This window comes from Triticum aestivum, chromosome 6B (assembly GCF_018294505.1).
Source record: "Triticum aestivum cultivar Chinese Spring chromosome 6B, IWGSC CS RefSeq v2.1, whole genome shotgun sequence".
NCBI lineage: Eukaryota > Viridiplantae > Streptophyta > Magnoliopsida > Poales > Poaceae > Triticum > Triticum aestivum.
The window spans coordinates 640,020,592-640,035,320 of record NC_057810.1 but is presented as its reverse complement, the minus strand read 5'-3'; the positions used below and the strand labels follow the sequence as shown (position 1 = coordinate 640,035,320).

Sequence of the window (14,729 nt, the reverse complement as noted above, 5' to 3'; positions counted from 1 at the left end):
TGTTAAGAGTCTCCTCGTAGATGAGGTTTAATCCGCTGCCGCCGTCCATGAGCACTTTAGTAAGCTGGAAGCTGTCCATAATTGGACTAAGGACCAAAGCGGCTGGTTCTCGGACTGTTCGGAATTGAGGTTCATCATTGGCATTGAAGGTTATGGCCGTGTCATTCCATGGATTTATTGCTGCGACGTGGCAGACTTCGGCGAGGCTGCGGAGTGCTTGCTTGCGCCTATTATTTGAGGCGAAAGTCTCGAAGACTGTCAGTACTGTATTGTTATTTTCCGCGGGATGGTGTTCTGCAATATTATAGATGAGGAGATCCTTGCCGCTCTTGGCCACCTGCCGGAGTATCCAACATGCTCTAAGGCTGTGTGTTGGTATGGTATCCAGTGTATTGTGAATTTTGCATGGCCCATTAAGCCATCCCTCCAATACGGTTCCACGCCCTATAGTGGGCTTTGGTTTCTTTGTAATTGGATCGGGTGACTTGCGAGAGTGCACCCTTTTAGTTCGGACGAGGGGTTTAGTGAGAGCCAGAGGATCCCAGAATTTTGTTTGGGTTTTCCAGGCGCTTTCCATCGCACAGTACTTCTGTACTATGGCCGCCAAGTCAGCAAAGTGTATTATGTCACGGCGACTTATGGCGTTGAGGATTCCCTTGTCCGTGCAATTTTTGCAAAAGAATGAGATTGTGTCTTCCTCACGACAGTCCTGAACCTTGCTCATTACAAGGAGGAATATGGCCCAGAAGTGATGTATTGTCTCTTGGGGCTCTTGTATAATGTGGGAAAGATCACTTGTATCTGGGTGGGTGGGCAGATTTAATTCCAAACCCTGACCCGATCTGAGACCCAGGGGCAGAGGAGCTTCCGAGCTTGGCAGCTCGGGCTCCGGGATGTTGCCCAATTTTTCTGGCCCGCTGTCTGATTCTAGGTTCGGAGCTTGGGCCACGTCCTCCCATAGATGGGTATCCGACTCGGAGAGCTTGGGAATCCGGACATAGTTCGTCCTCAAAATAAAGGAAGAACCGTTGCATTGCTCCTCCACCATCGCTATCTGATGGGTGAACGGCGGAGAGTTAATCTCCCTTTGGTCGGGTTTAAGCCCGATCCGATCATAGTCCATAGTGACTCCCAGAGCGGCGATGCGATCCGAGAGCTCGTTCGGGGAGGAGAGCTCCATTAGATCCATCTGTTCGGTGAGTTCCGAGTTGACGTGGAGGCTGTTTTTGATGACCTGAGAAATCATCGTCGGTGCGACGGCCGAATGAGCGGTCATGACGAAGCCGCCTAGTCAGAGAGTTTGGCCTAAAGCCAGGGCTCCCCCAGAGGTGATGTGGTCCTTGATAACATGGCGAGCCATCAAGCCTTATCGTGACGGCACCATGGAACTCTCAATGAAATCACCAATGTCGGTGTCAAAACCGGTGGATCTCGGGTAGGGAGTCCCGAACTGTGCGTCTAAGGCTAATGGTAACAGGAGGCGGGTGACACAATCTTTACCCAGGTTCGGGCCCTCTCGATGGAGGTAATACCCTACTTTCTGCTTGGTTGATCTTGATGATATGAGTATTACAAGAGTTGATCTACCACGAGATCGTAGAGGCTAAACCCTAGAAGCTAGCCTATGATTATGATTGTTGTTGTCCTACGGACTAAACCCTCCGGTTTATATAGACACCGGAGGGGGCTAGGTTACACAGAGTCGGTTACAGAGAAGGAGATCTACATATCTGAATTGCCAAGCTTGCCTTCCACGCAAAAGAGAGTCCCACCCGGGCACGGGACGAAGTCTTCAATCTTGTATCTTCATAGTCCAACAGTCCGGCCAAAGTATATAGTCCGGCTGTCCGAGGACCCCCTAATCCAGGACTCCCTCAAGGGGAAGAAGACGATTAGATATGCCGTCAAGCACGTCTGCGAGCTGTGCGCACTGCTCCTACTCATGGAGGAGCACCTTTGCAAGGGGCCGAGCGCGGGGAATGCGACCGCCTCCACTGCCACCCACCTCACCCGTCTCCTCCTTGGCCACCTGCCCCTCTCCTCTCTGTTGTCATCGACACGCTCCTCACGCCGCCACCTCTCTGCCGCGCTCCAAGAGCAACTCCTATCCGCCTCCGCGCTTATGCTCCACATGCAGCTCCTCCACCATGACCCCTCTCCGTCGCCACCGCACTCGCGCTCCACGTACAACTCCTCAGTCATGGTTCCTCTTCGCCGCTCCTGCGTGCTCCCCACAACACCACCTCGCCACCACACCATGAATTGTCGGAATTCGTGGGTTGTCGCTACAACACCGTTGCTAGGGAGAGGGAGCATGATGAGTGGATTTTATGCATAATTTTTAGAGTTTATTTTCTGCCAAAATCCCACGCAACATATCCATCTAGCACTTATACATGTCCCCAATGCATAATTTTTGGTGTTTACTCGTTTTACCAAGTTCGTTGCACAACTTCTATTTTTATTTAGTTTTTATTAGTTTCACTTTGTTTTGTGGTCTTTGTAGGTGTATTGACATATTCATGGGCTTGGCACATCAAAAGAACCAAGTTGGGAGTCAAACTGGAGAAGTTCTAGGCACCTGATGAGGCCCTATGAGTATTTGATGATTTGACTCTTATCAATGTGTCTAAAGTAAAGATCCAAGGTTGCAGACGTATCGGGCTTGTCTCTAGCAATCCAACAAGCCCAAAAACGCCAAAATCGAAGTTCATATGAAGAATTGGCAACCAAAATACGAAAGTGCTCCCGGAGTCGAGAACGGATGACGGGGTTGCATGCTAGCATAGCCGTTCATATGGGCACCCATATGATCTCCACACAGCTTCGTAATTTTTTTTCTCGAATACGCATGAGTGTGCATACTTTATATTAAAGAAGAAAGAGGGGTAAGGAGCCCTCGTACAGCTGTTAATTACAAAGCGTTTGCACACTTGCTCCACCCGGCTAGGCCGGTGTACCCACACACGACTAACTCCTCACACATGCCCACCTATACAACTTCGTAAATTGGCCAGAACTTTCCCGATCTTGCTTCGATTTCGTCCCGGTTTGTTCCTACAGGATCCTTGGCAAATAAGGCATCATTTGGGCGTGGATTTGACTCCCCAAAAGCCCTTGGATGAAGGGGCAGAGGCTACATCAATAGGGGAGATCCGAGGAGACCTCCTATATAAAGAGCTCTAGCCGCCGGGATCATCATCCTCATTCCACCACAAGTCCACGCAGCTGCCGAGAGGCTCTCCCATATCATCTAAAGGGAGGCCTCTCCCTCCATCACCATCGCCACGAAGGCCACACAAGAGGACGAGAAGGAGGCACCGCCGACATCATCGGGCGACGACAATAGGGTGGGTACACTGGTGCCCACCTCCATCTCCATCTCTGTCCTCGCACATTTATTTTGTAAGATTGAACATGTTGACGTCAGCAATAAATCATTCCTCTTTGTGTGTCTATTCATTCATGTTTGAGTAATTGATCCGGTTCTAGGCTGAGGTATAATCTAGTACGCACAACTAGTCTTCGTGGCTTCATTTAGTATGTACTCTCTCTCGCATTGCATGTATGTTACTTACACGTACACAGGGTAGATAGATGAACTTCAAGATCCTTTGGTTCCGTTGTGTATTCAGCTGTGTGTGACTTTGACGCGATGTTATTTCTAGTACACCTAGGAGTGCAAGACCGCGGATGCAAACCATAGGAGAACGATTAGTAGTTTGTAATACGTGTATGCAACTAAGACGCTCATTTAGTACTAGTGACACGGTGTGACTAGATAGCGCATTTTGCTCTATTCAATCCTACAAGTACAACCCCTTTTACTTTGGGTTCTAGTTTAGTATATTTTCTGTCCAAGTTTGTAGTCTAGTTAAATCCTCCTTTTATTATTGTTCCGATAGCAACCGATAGAATGGGATATTTCCAAACTATGCTCTAAGTGTGAACGTAGCTACGCAGACAACGTAGTTGCGGGGTTGGTAATGTCTGACTAGTTGCTCCCTGTGGTTTTGACAGTCTACTTATCATACGAAAGTGCTATAATTGCCCCATGCCCTTGCAGGACATCAGAGCATTCGACTGGAGAGGAGAGAGAGGAAGTGGTAAGGAGGAAATGATACACATGCTGCGAGAGGGGTGAGTGGGTAAGGTGTAAAAGGACGCTATTGTTCGCTCAGTTCGTCCCCAGAGCGAACGATTCTGTGATGAGGGTGTGGCACTAGTGATGGCGCTAAGATTCATGTAGAGCATCTAACGACTATTGACGTGTTCGCATAGAATCACTAAAAAGTTGACATAAGTTCTATAAGAGCATGGTTAATAGTATAGCCAACTATCTGCTATATGGACTTGCCACATCACATCTAGTCAGACCTATCAGCCAACATATATAGCAATTAGTTGCTAAGAAGTACTCCCTCCTTAAAGAAACTAGATGATATCCCGCACGTTATTGCGGTAATGTTTTGCAATATATTCCGTAATAATTGGTTTTATGAAACATGAATATGCAGAGTAATAATATGGAAACTAAAAGTAAAAAAATGATTTGTGGTGTTTGGTTATTGTATAATATAAATATCATAATCTCATGCATGTTAGCATGTTGAGTCTCTTTTAATTATGCATGGTTTGAAGTTGTGGTGGGTCTTTCTTCATGCATGTTGAATGATGAGGTGACACACTTGCATATTGAGAGAAATAGGTTAGTGGGAACTAGCTATTTAGATATAGAAGATATAAGAGCGTTTAGATCATTACTTTACCGAAAAAGGCTTTCACCCCGCTTTATATATAAAGAAAAGATCAACATCACCCGGTACAAACGCACGTCGGCACCACACAAGCACAGACCCAAGGCAGGATACATAGGCGCTGAGCGCAGCAACACAATCCCTAGCACTACCACCGCGAAGAGATGAAGCCCCATACGACGAACCGTGGGCTTCAAGGCGCCGCCTTCAGAAAGGATACGACACCGGGGCGCCACCACCGCCCGATCCGAGGATCAGAGTTTTTCCTGGAGCCGCACGAAGGGCAATGAGAGCCGCGGCGATACCTTCGAGAAGGGAACGAGGTCCGCCGTCTTCGGTATGTCCAAAGATAGAACGAGTTTTCACCCCGGCCAACACTCACCGTCACTGGACGCCACACCCCGGCCACCATGCGGGAGCCAACCAACCCATCGACGAGAGAAGCGACCGGACTACGAGGAGAGGATCGGAAGCCGACACAAGTCGTCTACGAACAATCCGACGCCGAAACCTGTCGGCCGCCGCTGCAGCCGGCCTACCAAGCTGCGATGGAGCCATCCATGGTCGGAGCAGCAATCACCCCGGACCACTGCCCATCCTGCGTCGGCCGGCGCGCTCCAAGCATCGGCGCAGCGGGGCACGCACCCATGCGCCAAGCTGTCGAGGGGGGGGGGAGCGTTGCGGAGCCCCCAAACCTAGCCGAACCAGGTCGGAGAAGGAGAGGCCTGACCCCCACACGCATCAGCCGTCACGGGCCACCACCGCGCAGCCCGCGACGCCGCCGACCACGAACAAGAGCCATCGCCCACACACGCCAGAGCGCCACCGCGAGCCCCGCGCCCGCCACCGCCCGCCGAGGCTCGCCGCCTCGCGCCCGACCGCGAGCGCCGCAGGACACCATTGCCTGTCGCCTATATCTGCTGCCCACGGAGGTAGGGAAGCTGGGAAAAGGAAACCCCCCGCCGATGCCGTTTGCCACGCAGGTTTCACCCGGTAGCGGCGCCGCCTAGGGTTTTCAGAACCCTCGTGTCGCCCAGGGCGGGGGCGACGCGAGGGGAGGACCGAATGAACTGAGTAGTCTCTAGATCACTACTTTAGTAATCTAAATGCTCTTATATTTCTTTACAGGAGTACTACTTTATTAATACATTGACCCACTTCACACTCTCACAATGTTTCTTGAAGCATGGCTACAGCTGGCTATTAATCTACAACCGTTTTTCTTTTCTCTCCTCTTTGCTCTCATCCAGCTCAATAAAAATATAATATTTTAATTCTTAAGGCCTGATGACTGTACCTTATTATACCTACTCTAACAGTTACAAATCAAATACAACCTAGTCATGATGACATGATAGGGATAAAGCATGTATGCATCAATGCATGAGACCTCGACCGAAACAATCAGAAGCATCCCGGAAATGAGAAAAAACTTGCCTAAACCCAGTCCTCAGATCCCAACAGGAACCACCAGAACAAAACTTAATTCAGAGGGTCACTCCAACAGCTACAATCCAACAATTCGGCGACGAGCAAAGCTAGATAGAGCCCGACCAATTTAATTGCCCCCATGCATCAACATCTCTCGTGGGCTCGTGGCCGTGGGGCAACAGTCACATACAGTACAGCAACATGCCAATCCGCCCGCTCGCACAGCCCAAGAAATAATTTCACCTGCCACGGCTAGTCCACCGTCACGGGTCAGCCGCGCCACGACCAAAGGACGACGTACGTACGACCTGTGCACCACCCGCCGGGCTCGGCGACAGCGTGCCTCCTCCGTTCCCATCCCTCCGTCCGTCCAAACCACATCGCACCTTCCACTCGCACGGCTCCACACCCCCATATGCTCCTCAGAGCTTTTTCTGAGCATCTACAACCCGACCCTCCATACCCGCTCTAAACGTTCAGGCGGGCTACCCGGTCACTGCCTGTCACCCAATCGATGGACTGCCCCGTCACTGACTGTCACCCAACCGCGCCTCGTAAATCCGATCAAAAAGCCTAGATTGGCCGACACTCCTCATATCCAGCTTATACTAGGACGAATATGGGGACATTGGGACGCGCTCGCCATATCAGATCCGGCCCACTGTGGCCCACCTGATCCTACATAAAGTGACGCTGTTTGCACTGCGGACGAAACCCTAGCCGCATTTCACTTCCCTCCATTCCACTCCCACAGCACAAAAGCTCGTCTTCGGTGAGCATGGCCATCTGATCCGACTCCAAGATGTCTGGATCCAAGTACTAGAAGCTCATCCCTTGCAGTCCTGAGGAGCATATGGTCGTCCCTGCTACTCTCTGACGCTCCTGGGAGGAGTGCGCCCTCCCGCGATCTTCATCAATCCGGCAGGATTCCATTGCCCAATGACGATAGGATTCATTGGGGCCGGTGGATCACGCCGCTCTGCGGCCTTGCCGGAATCGGTGACCACCGCATGGCAGCGCAACACTGCTTTGTCGGCGAAACCATTTAAGTGGCGCATCGGCCCGGCGGCCTTGCCTGCCGAAATGGAGGCCATATCCGCCTTCATGGTTTGCGGAAACGAGAAGGAGGCGTGACGTGCCCATCGTGCGAGGCTATGGACGCGCCTTGAAGCGGAGGCGACTGCGGCAACCCACCAACCGGAGGCGGAAAAGCAACCCACAAGGCAGAGACGGGGGAAGCCCTTCGTGCCCGCATAGCCGATAAGCAGCGAAGGAGGGTGGTCAAGGCGATGGCTAAAGACCAAAGCAAGACGGTCCGTGTCAAGGATGAGGACGACGACGGATCGAACAACTCCAACAGTAAGCAGATCCGCCTCAATCCGTTTTGGCCTCAATCCGTTTTGTGTCTTCGACCGCTACTACCGCATGAAAGACAGAAAGGGTAGTTGTGGATGAACTTGTCGTCTCATTCATTGCTAGTAGAGCATGTCAATTTTGTTAGATGAGATGTATGAACTACATATGTAATCTAACATGTCATGAGAATTAATAGTATGGATTTGAGGATTTAATTTGATGGATCCGGTTATGGATGCGAACTTTGAATGTCTGTCCGGTCACTGCCAATCGGTCTGGATTAGGCAACTCGGGTTGTAGGTGCTCTGACGTGCACACAACGATTGCCCAGTACAGCCAGTGACCCTGACGCCGTAACCCGATCACTCTGGCGGGCCGCCGTGTCAGCCACGCCGGATATCTATCACCCGCCGTCTCGGCCTGACACGAAAGCCCCGAGGCCTGGTGCCGTAGCAAAGGACGTCGTACGTACAGCGGTGCCACGCACCGGCGGCTAAGGCCTCATAAAATGCAAGATGCTTAGAAAAAGTGCTTAAAGAAATAAAGCAGCCTTTCCTTAAGTACCCATGCTTATTTGTACAGGGTAGACGCTTAATTAAGCGTCTCTTCTATAGAAATAGGCACTAGTGCTTCAGAAAAATCTAATTTATTTTTCTAAGCACCTCCCTAAACACCCAATCCTGCTATACGTACGATCCAACACTCATACGATTAGAGACAGCCCAAGATAATTCAGTTTGTGGGCCACACCATGCAACAAATTTTACAGTCTAGTCGTACATGTGTCCGACGAAAAAAGTATCGTACGCATAGCGATTTCGCTAAACACCCACCCTTGTACAAGGCCTAATGTAATCTAACCTTCTCCCGGCCCGAACGAGCCGTGCAAGTCCTATAAAAACCAACGCGGGTGCCGCGAACCACACTGCACCACACACCTCTCGATCAGCTCTTTGGCTCTAGCTAGCTCTGCTATCGAGCAGTAACTTCGCGGCAGCAGCGACGGCGAGAAGGCAGCTGCAGTTGGACCGCCGGCGAGGAAACTGCCATCATCATGCAACGGGACCAGGCGGAGAAGAGGGGGAAGGTGAAGAAGGGGTGGCTGGCCGTGCGGGTCGGCCAGGCGGAGCAGCAGGGCAACGGGTTCCGGCGGTTCGTCATCCCCATCGCGTACCTCTACCACCCGCTCTTCCAGCGGCTGCTGGAGGCGGCCCGGGACACGTATGGCTACAACTCGGCCGGCCCGCTCTGGCTGCCCTGCTCCGCCGACGAGTTCCTCCGCCTCCGCGCGCTCGTCGACCGGGAGACGGCGCACTCACACTCCTCCTCCTCGCACCGCGTGCACGTGCAGGCCGGCGGCCACCAGCAGCACGGCTACTCCTTCGCCCCGTGCACCCGCGCCAAAGTCACCTGCTGATCGACCAACATCGACCATCCAGCCCCGGCCCGCCGGCTTTCGTCTGTTGAGCACCGAGAGCGCGCGAGCGGCGGGAGGTCATCTTTCTGCCGGAGACGACACACATGTACTCGTAGTACATAGAGAGGGAGAGAGATACCAGATACAGAAACGCATGAGAGGCAGTGATTAGTCAGTTACCGGCGAGAGCTGGTATAGCACAGGCCAAGATTGGATTGGTCCTTTTTGTGTTGATGATTGGTATCAGGTGGTCGTCTGATGAAACCAGTAAGCTTTTCGATTTTATTTTCCTAGGATTAACATGATTTATGCTGTCAAGCCTGGCGTGTTTGTCCGATGTTTAAGTTATGTGTTGGGACCCCGATGCTTTGGTCAGAGACAGGTGCTTTCCGCTTGCCGTCCAGATTTGTAACTTTGGTCTTGGTCATCTGTGCTGGGTGGTGTTGCAAGCTTCACTGGCAATACAAAAACATTTGTTCAGTTTTGTAATGGTAGTTGGTGCCATTACTTGTGCTTAAGAGAAAAGGCAGAGGTCTCGCATCTGACTGAACAGGAAACACAACCTCCTCCTAACCCTAGCCGCCGCCGCCTCTAATCTCCTCACCGCCGCCGGGGAAAGATAGCGGTGGCGATGCCTTCCTCCGTCGCGTTGCGTGGGTGCCCCGGCTGTTCTCGTGCTTCCGGTCCCGACCACGACGAGTCCGGCCGCAGTCGTCGTCCTTCCTAATAACTCCTTGGTAGCAGCTGTTGGTGCTCTGGCTCCGGTGGTGTTGCCATGGGGAGGGGTGGTAGCCTCCCATCCCTGCTCGTGTCTTGATGGACCAGCACAGGTCGGTAGCGTTGTTTGGCACCGTGGCGACATCGATGGTTGGCCTGACAAGGATAATGCAGATCTTTACTCTGAAGATGGGTTACCAGTACGATGGTGGCAGCGGCTTCTGAAGTGTGTGCATGCGATGCGTGTTTAAGATCTGCAGTACCGGATGTGTGCTCCTGGTACGCCATGCGGGCGGCTCAGTGATGACCCTGGATGTGGGGCGTTGTGATTGCGATGACCCATTGTCGAGTTTGTAGGTGTGGAGTGGTGGATTCAGGTTGTTCGATATATGTTCTTGACAGACCTTCGTTGAACAATGATAAGTCTCTGTCGTATCTATAATTTTTGATTGTTCATGCCATTATTTTACAACTTTCACATACTTTTGGCAATAATTTATATGATTTTCTTGAACTAACATATTGATCCAGTGCCCAATGTTAGTTCATGTTTGTTGCATGTTTTTTGTTTCGCGAAAAATCCATATCAAGCGAAGTCCAAACCGGTAAAAAATTGCGGAGATTTATTTTGAAATATATGTGATGTTTGGGAAAAAGAATTAATGTGGGACGATGCTCGAGGGGCTCACGAGCTCAGACAGCGTGCCCCCTATCATGGGCGCGCCGGGTAGGCTTGTGGAGCCCCTGTAAATCGGTTGGATGTGTCCTTCTTCTGCAAGGAAGCTAATATCCTGATAAAAAACCTCAAAATTTCAGCCCGATTGTAGTTATAGATCTCTGGGAATTTAAGAAACGGTGAAGGGCCAGAAAATAGAAACGCGAAACAAAGGAAAAAATAGAGAGAGGGAGATCCAATCTCGAAGTGTCTCCTGCCCTTCGGGAGTCATGGCGGTCACAGACCAGAGAGGAAAGTCTCGTCACAGACCAGAGAGGAAAGTCTCCTCTAGGAGGGAGGCCAAGGAATAAGAAGGAGGGGGGGGGGGGCTCTTTCCCCTCTCTCCCGGTGGCGTGGAGCACCGCCAGGGGAACAATCATGACGGCGGTCTACACCAACAATTTCACCACCGTCAACACCAACTACCTCCCCCTCTATGTAACGGTGCAACACCTCTTCTACCCAATATAATCTCTACTTAAACGGGGTGCTTGATGCTACAAATTTTATCCAATGATGTGTTGCCATCCTATGATGCTTGAGTAGATTCATTTTGTCCTATGGGTTGATTGATGATCGTGATTGGTTTGAATTGTATGTTTTATTTTGGTGCTAGCCAATCACTACTAGGAAAAGGGCTATAGATGGGATAGACACTAATGGCGCACTGTACATGTGGTGCGCCATTACTAAATACTAATGGCGCACATGTGTTGGTGCGCCATTAGTGTGCAAATACTAATGGCGCATCATATCCCACGGTGCGCCATTAGTAAAATTTTTTAATTTTTTCAAAACTACTAATGGCGCACCTGCACCATTACTAGTTGAAACTAGTAATGGCGCACCACTCTCACGGTGCGCCATTAGTATTTTCGCCCAAACATTCCCCCGAATGCACCCCCCGACCGCCTTTTCAGTTTCAAAAAAAATAAAAGAAAATAATAGAAATGTCAAAAAAAAAGAAAATAAGATTCCCATGTGATATGTGGTCTAGTTGTTAGAAAAATTTACAAACATGAATTTTCGACTTTTTTGCAAAATCTCTCGAGAATTTGTAAAAATGGGCATAACTTTTGCATACGAACTCGGATGAAAAAGTTTTTTATATGAAAAATCATCTACTCGAAAAGTTACATCCAAATTTAACGGGGGAAACCGTTAAGCATTTTCAAAATCATCAAAAACTTAACAAAAAAAAGATACGGGGCTTTTAAGATCTGGAGAGGCAAAAAAATTCAAAAAAATTCAAACTTACTAATGGCGCATCTCCCCATGGTGCGCCATTACTATCTTCCCACCTTCAAAATTCAAAAAAAATAAAAAAAAATAAAAAAATGTTACTAATGGCGCACCTGCCCATGATGCGCCATTAGTATCTTCCCGCCTTCAAAATTCAAAATAAATCAAAAAAATAAAAAAAATGTTACTAATGGCGCACCTGCCCATGGTGCGCCATTAGTATCTTCCCGCCTTCAAAATTCAAAATAAATAAAAAAATAAAAAAAGTTACTAATGGCGCACCTGCCCATGGTGCGCCATTAGTATCTTCCCGCCTTCAAAATTCAAAAAAATAAAAAAATAGTAATGGCGCACCTGCCCACGGTGCGCCATTACTATGCCGTATATATGGCTGGGCGTGTCCTCTCCTCCTTACCTCTTCATTCTTCTCCTCCACTCCACCTCTCCTTCACTCCTCCACTCCATCTTCCCTTCTCGCCTCCACCATACTACCCTCCTCCTCTCCGGCGACCTCCTCCTCCTCCTCTCCGGCGACCTCCTCCTCCCTCCTCTCCTCTCCTCCCCTCCCATCCCCTCACGGCTTCTCCTCCCTCCTCTCCAGTGAGCTCCTCCTTCCTCATCTCCGGTGAGCTCCTCCTCCCTCCTCTCCGGTGAGCTCCTCCTCCCTCATCTCCGGTGAGCTCCTCCTCTCTCCTCTCAGGTGAGCTCCTCCCCCCTCCTCTCCGGTGAGCTCCTCCTCCCTCCTCTCTTCCCATCCCCTCATGGTTTCTCCTTCCTCCTCTCCGATGCTCCGGTGAACTCCTCTCCGGCGACCTCCTCCTCCTCTCCGGTGAACTCCTCTCTGGCAAAAGAACACGACAAAAGAACGTACAAGATCCAAAAACAGGAACAAAATTTGAAATAATATCATGCAAAAAAACGAGCAAAAAACGAGCAAAAAATGGGCAAAAAAATCGCGATCCAGATCCAAATTCAAAATTCAAAAATAGCAATGGCGCACGGTGGGGGTTAGAAGGTGCGCCACTACTATGTTCCCGCCTTCAAAATTCAAAAATACTAATGGCGCACCGTGGCCTATACTAATGGCGCACCAGTGGCCTATACTAATGGCGCACTGTTGGGTAACGTAGTAATGTCAAAAAAATTCCTACGCACACGCAAGATCATGGTGATGGCATAGCAACGCGAGGGGAGAGTATTGTCTACGTACCCTCGTAGACCGTTAAGTGGAAGCGTTATGACAACGCGGTTGATGTAGTCGTACGTCTTCACGAATCGATCGATCCAAGCACCAAACGTACGGCACCTCCGTGTTCAGCACACGTTCAGCTCGATGACGTTCCTCGGGCTCCAATCCAGCTAAGCATCGGGGATGAGTTCCTTCAGCACGATGGCGTGGTGACGATGATGATGTTCTACCGGCGCAGGGCTTCGCCTAAACTCCGCGACGATATGACCGAGGTGGAATATGGTGGAGGGGGGCACCGCACACGGCTAAGGAACGATCCGTAGATCAACTTGTGTGTCTATGGGGTGCCCCCCTCCCCCGTATATAAAGGGGGAGAGGAGGAGGGGGCCGGCCTAAGGGGAGGCGCGCCCTAGGAGGGGGAAACCTACTCCAAGTAGGTTTGCCCCCTCCCTTTCCTATTCCAAGAAGGAGGGGGAAGGAAGGAGTGGGAGAGGGGGAAGGCAAGGGGGCGCCGCCCCCCCTTCCTTGTCCTATTCGGACTCAAGGGGAGGGGGCGCGCCTCTTGCCCTGGCCGGCCCATCTCTCTCTCCACTAGGGCCCATCAAGGCCCATTACTTCCCGGGGAGTTCCGGTAACCCTCCGGTACTCCGGTTTTTCTCCGAAAACACCCGGAACACTTCCGGTGCCCGAATATAGTCATCCAATATATCAATCTTTATGTCTTGACCATTTCGAGACTCCTCGTCATGTCCGTGATCACATCGGGGACTCCGAACAACCTTCGGTACATCAAAACTTATAAACTCATAATAAAACTGTCATCGTAACGTTAAGCGTGCGGACCCTACGGGTTCGAGAACTATGTAGACATGACCTAGAACTATTCTCGGTCAATAACCAATAGCGGAACCTGGATGTTCATATTGGTTCCCACATATTCTACGAAGATCTTTATCGGTCAAACCGCATAACAACATACGTTGTTCCCTTTGTCATCGGTATGTTACTTGCCCGAGATTCGATCGTCGGTATCCAATACCTAGTTCAACCTCGTTACCGGCAAGTCTCTTTACTCGTTACGTAATACATCATTTCATAACTAACTCATTAGTTACAATGCTTGCAAGGCTTAAGTGATGAGTATTACCGAGAGGGCCCAGAGATACCTCTCCGACAATCGGAGTGACAAAACCTAATCTCGAATTATGCCAACTCAACATGTACCTTTGGAGACACCTGTAGAGCACCTTTATAATCACCCAGTTACGTTGTGACGTTTGGTAGCACACAAAGTGTTCCTCTGGTAAACGGGAGTTGCACAATCTCATAGTTACAGGAACATGTATAAGTTATGAAGAAAGCAGTAGCAACATACTAAACAATCGTGTGCTAAGCTAACGGAATGGGTCAAGTCAATCACATCATTCTCCTAATGATGTGATCCCGTTAATCAAATGACAACTCTTTTGTCCATGGCTAGGAAACTCAACCATCTTTGATTCACGAGCTAGTCAAATAGAGGCATACTAGTGACACTATGTTTGTCTATGTATTCACACATGTATTATGTTTTCGGTTAATACAATTCTAGCATGAATAATAAACATTTATCATGAAATAAGGAAATAAATAATAACTTCATTATTGCCTCTAGGGCATATTTCCTTCACGCACCGTGGCCTATACTAATGGTGCACCAGTGGTGCGCCATTAGTATACCAGATACTAATGGCGCACCACTGGTGCACCATTAGTAAAAAATACTAGTGGCGTGATACTAATGGCGCACAAGTAGTGCGCCATTAGTAGGCAAAACTGGTGCGCCATTAGTAGGCCTTTTCCTAGTAGTGAATGGTGCCCTCCATGTTGTGCAATCATGTGGGACTACCACTGTAGGTTGTTGCA

At 49.9% G+C, this 14,729-nt stretch overlaps 1 protein-coding gene across 1 annotated transcript; it reads left to right on the top strand.

Annotated features, from left to right (window-relative positions):
* The first annotated feature begins 8,477 nt into the window (after window positions 1-8,477).
* Window positions 8,478-9,450, top strand: LOC123134652 (auxin-responsive protein SAUR32). Its single transcript, XM_044553860.1, has one exon. It carries the CDS (start codon window positions 8,599-8,601, stop codon window positions 8,959-8,961), a length of 363 nt encoding a protein of 120 aa, XP_044409795.1. The 5' UTR covers window positions 8,478-8,598; the 3' UTR covers window positions 8,962-9,450.
* The last annotated feature ends 5,279 nt before the right edge of the window (window positions 9,451-14,729 follow it).

Bases quoted from the DNA above. Each gene is read 5' to 3' on its own strand.
- LOC123134652 (XM_044553860.1), top strand. From the start codon at position 8,599: ATGCAACGGGACCAGGCGGAGAAGAGGGGGAAGGTGAAGAAGGGGTGG.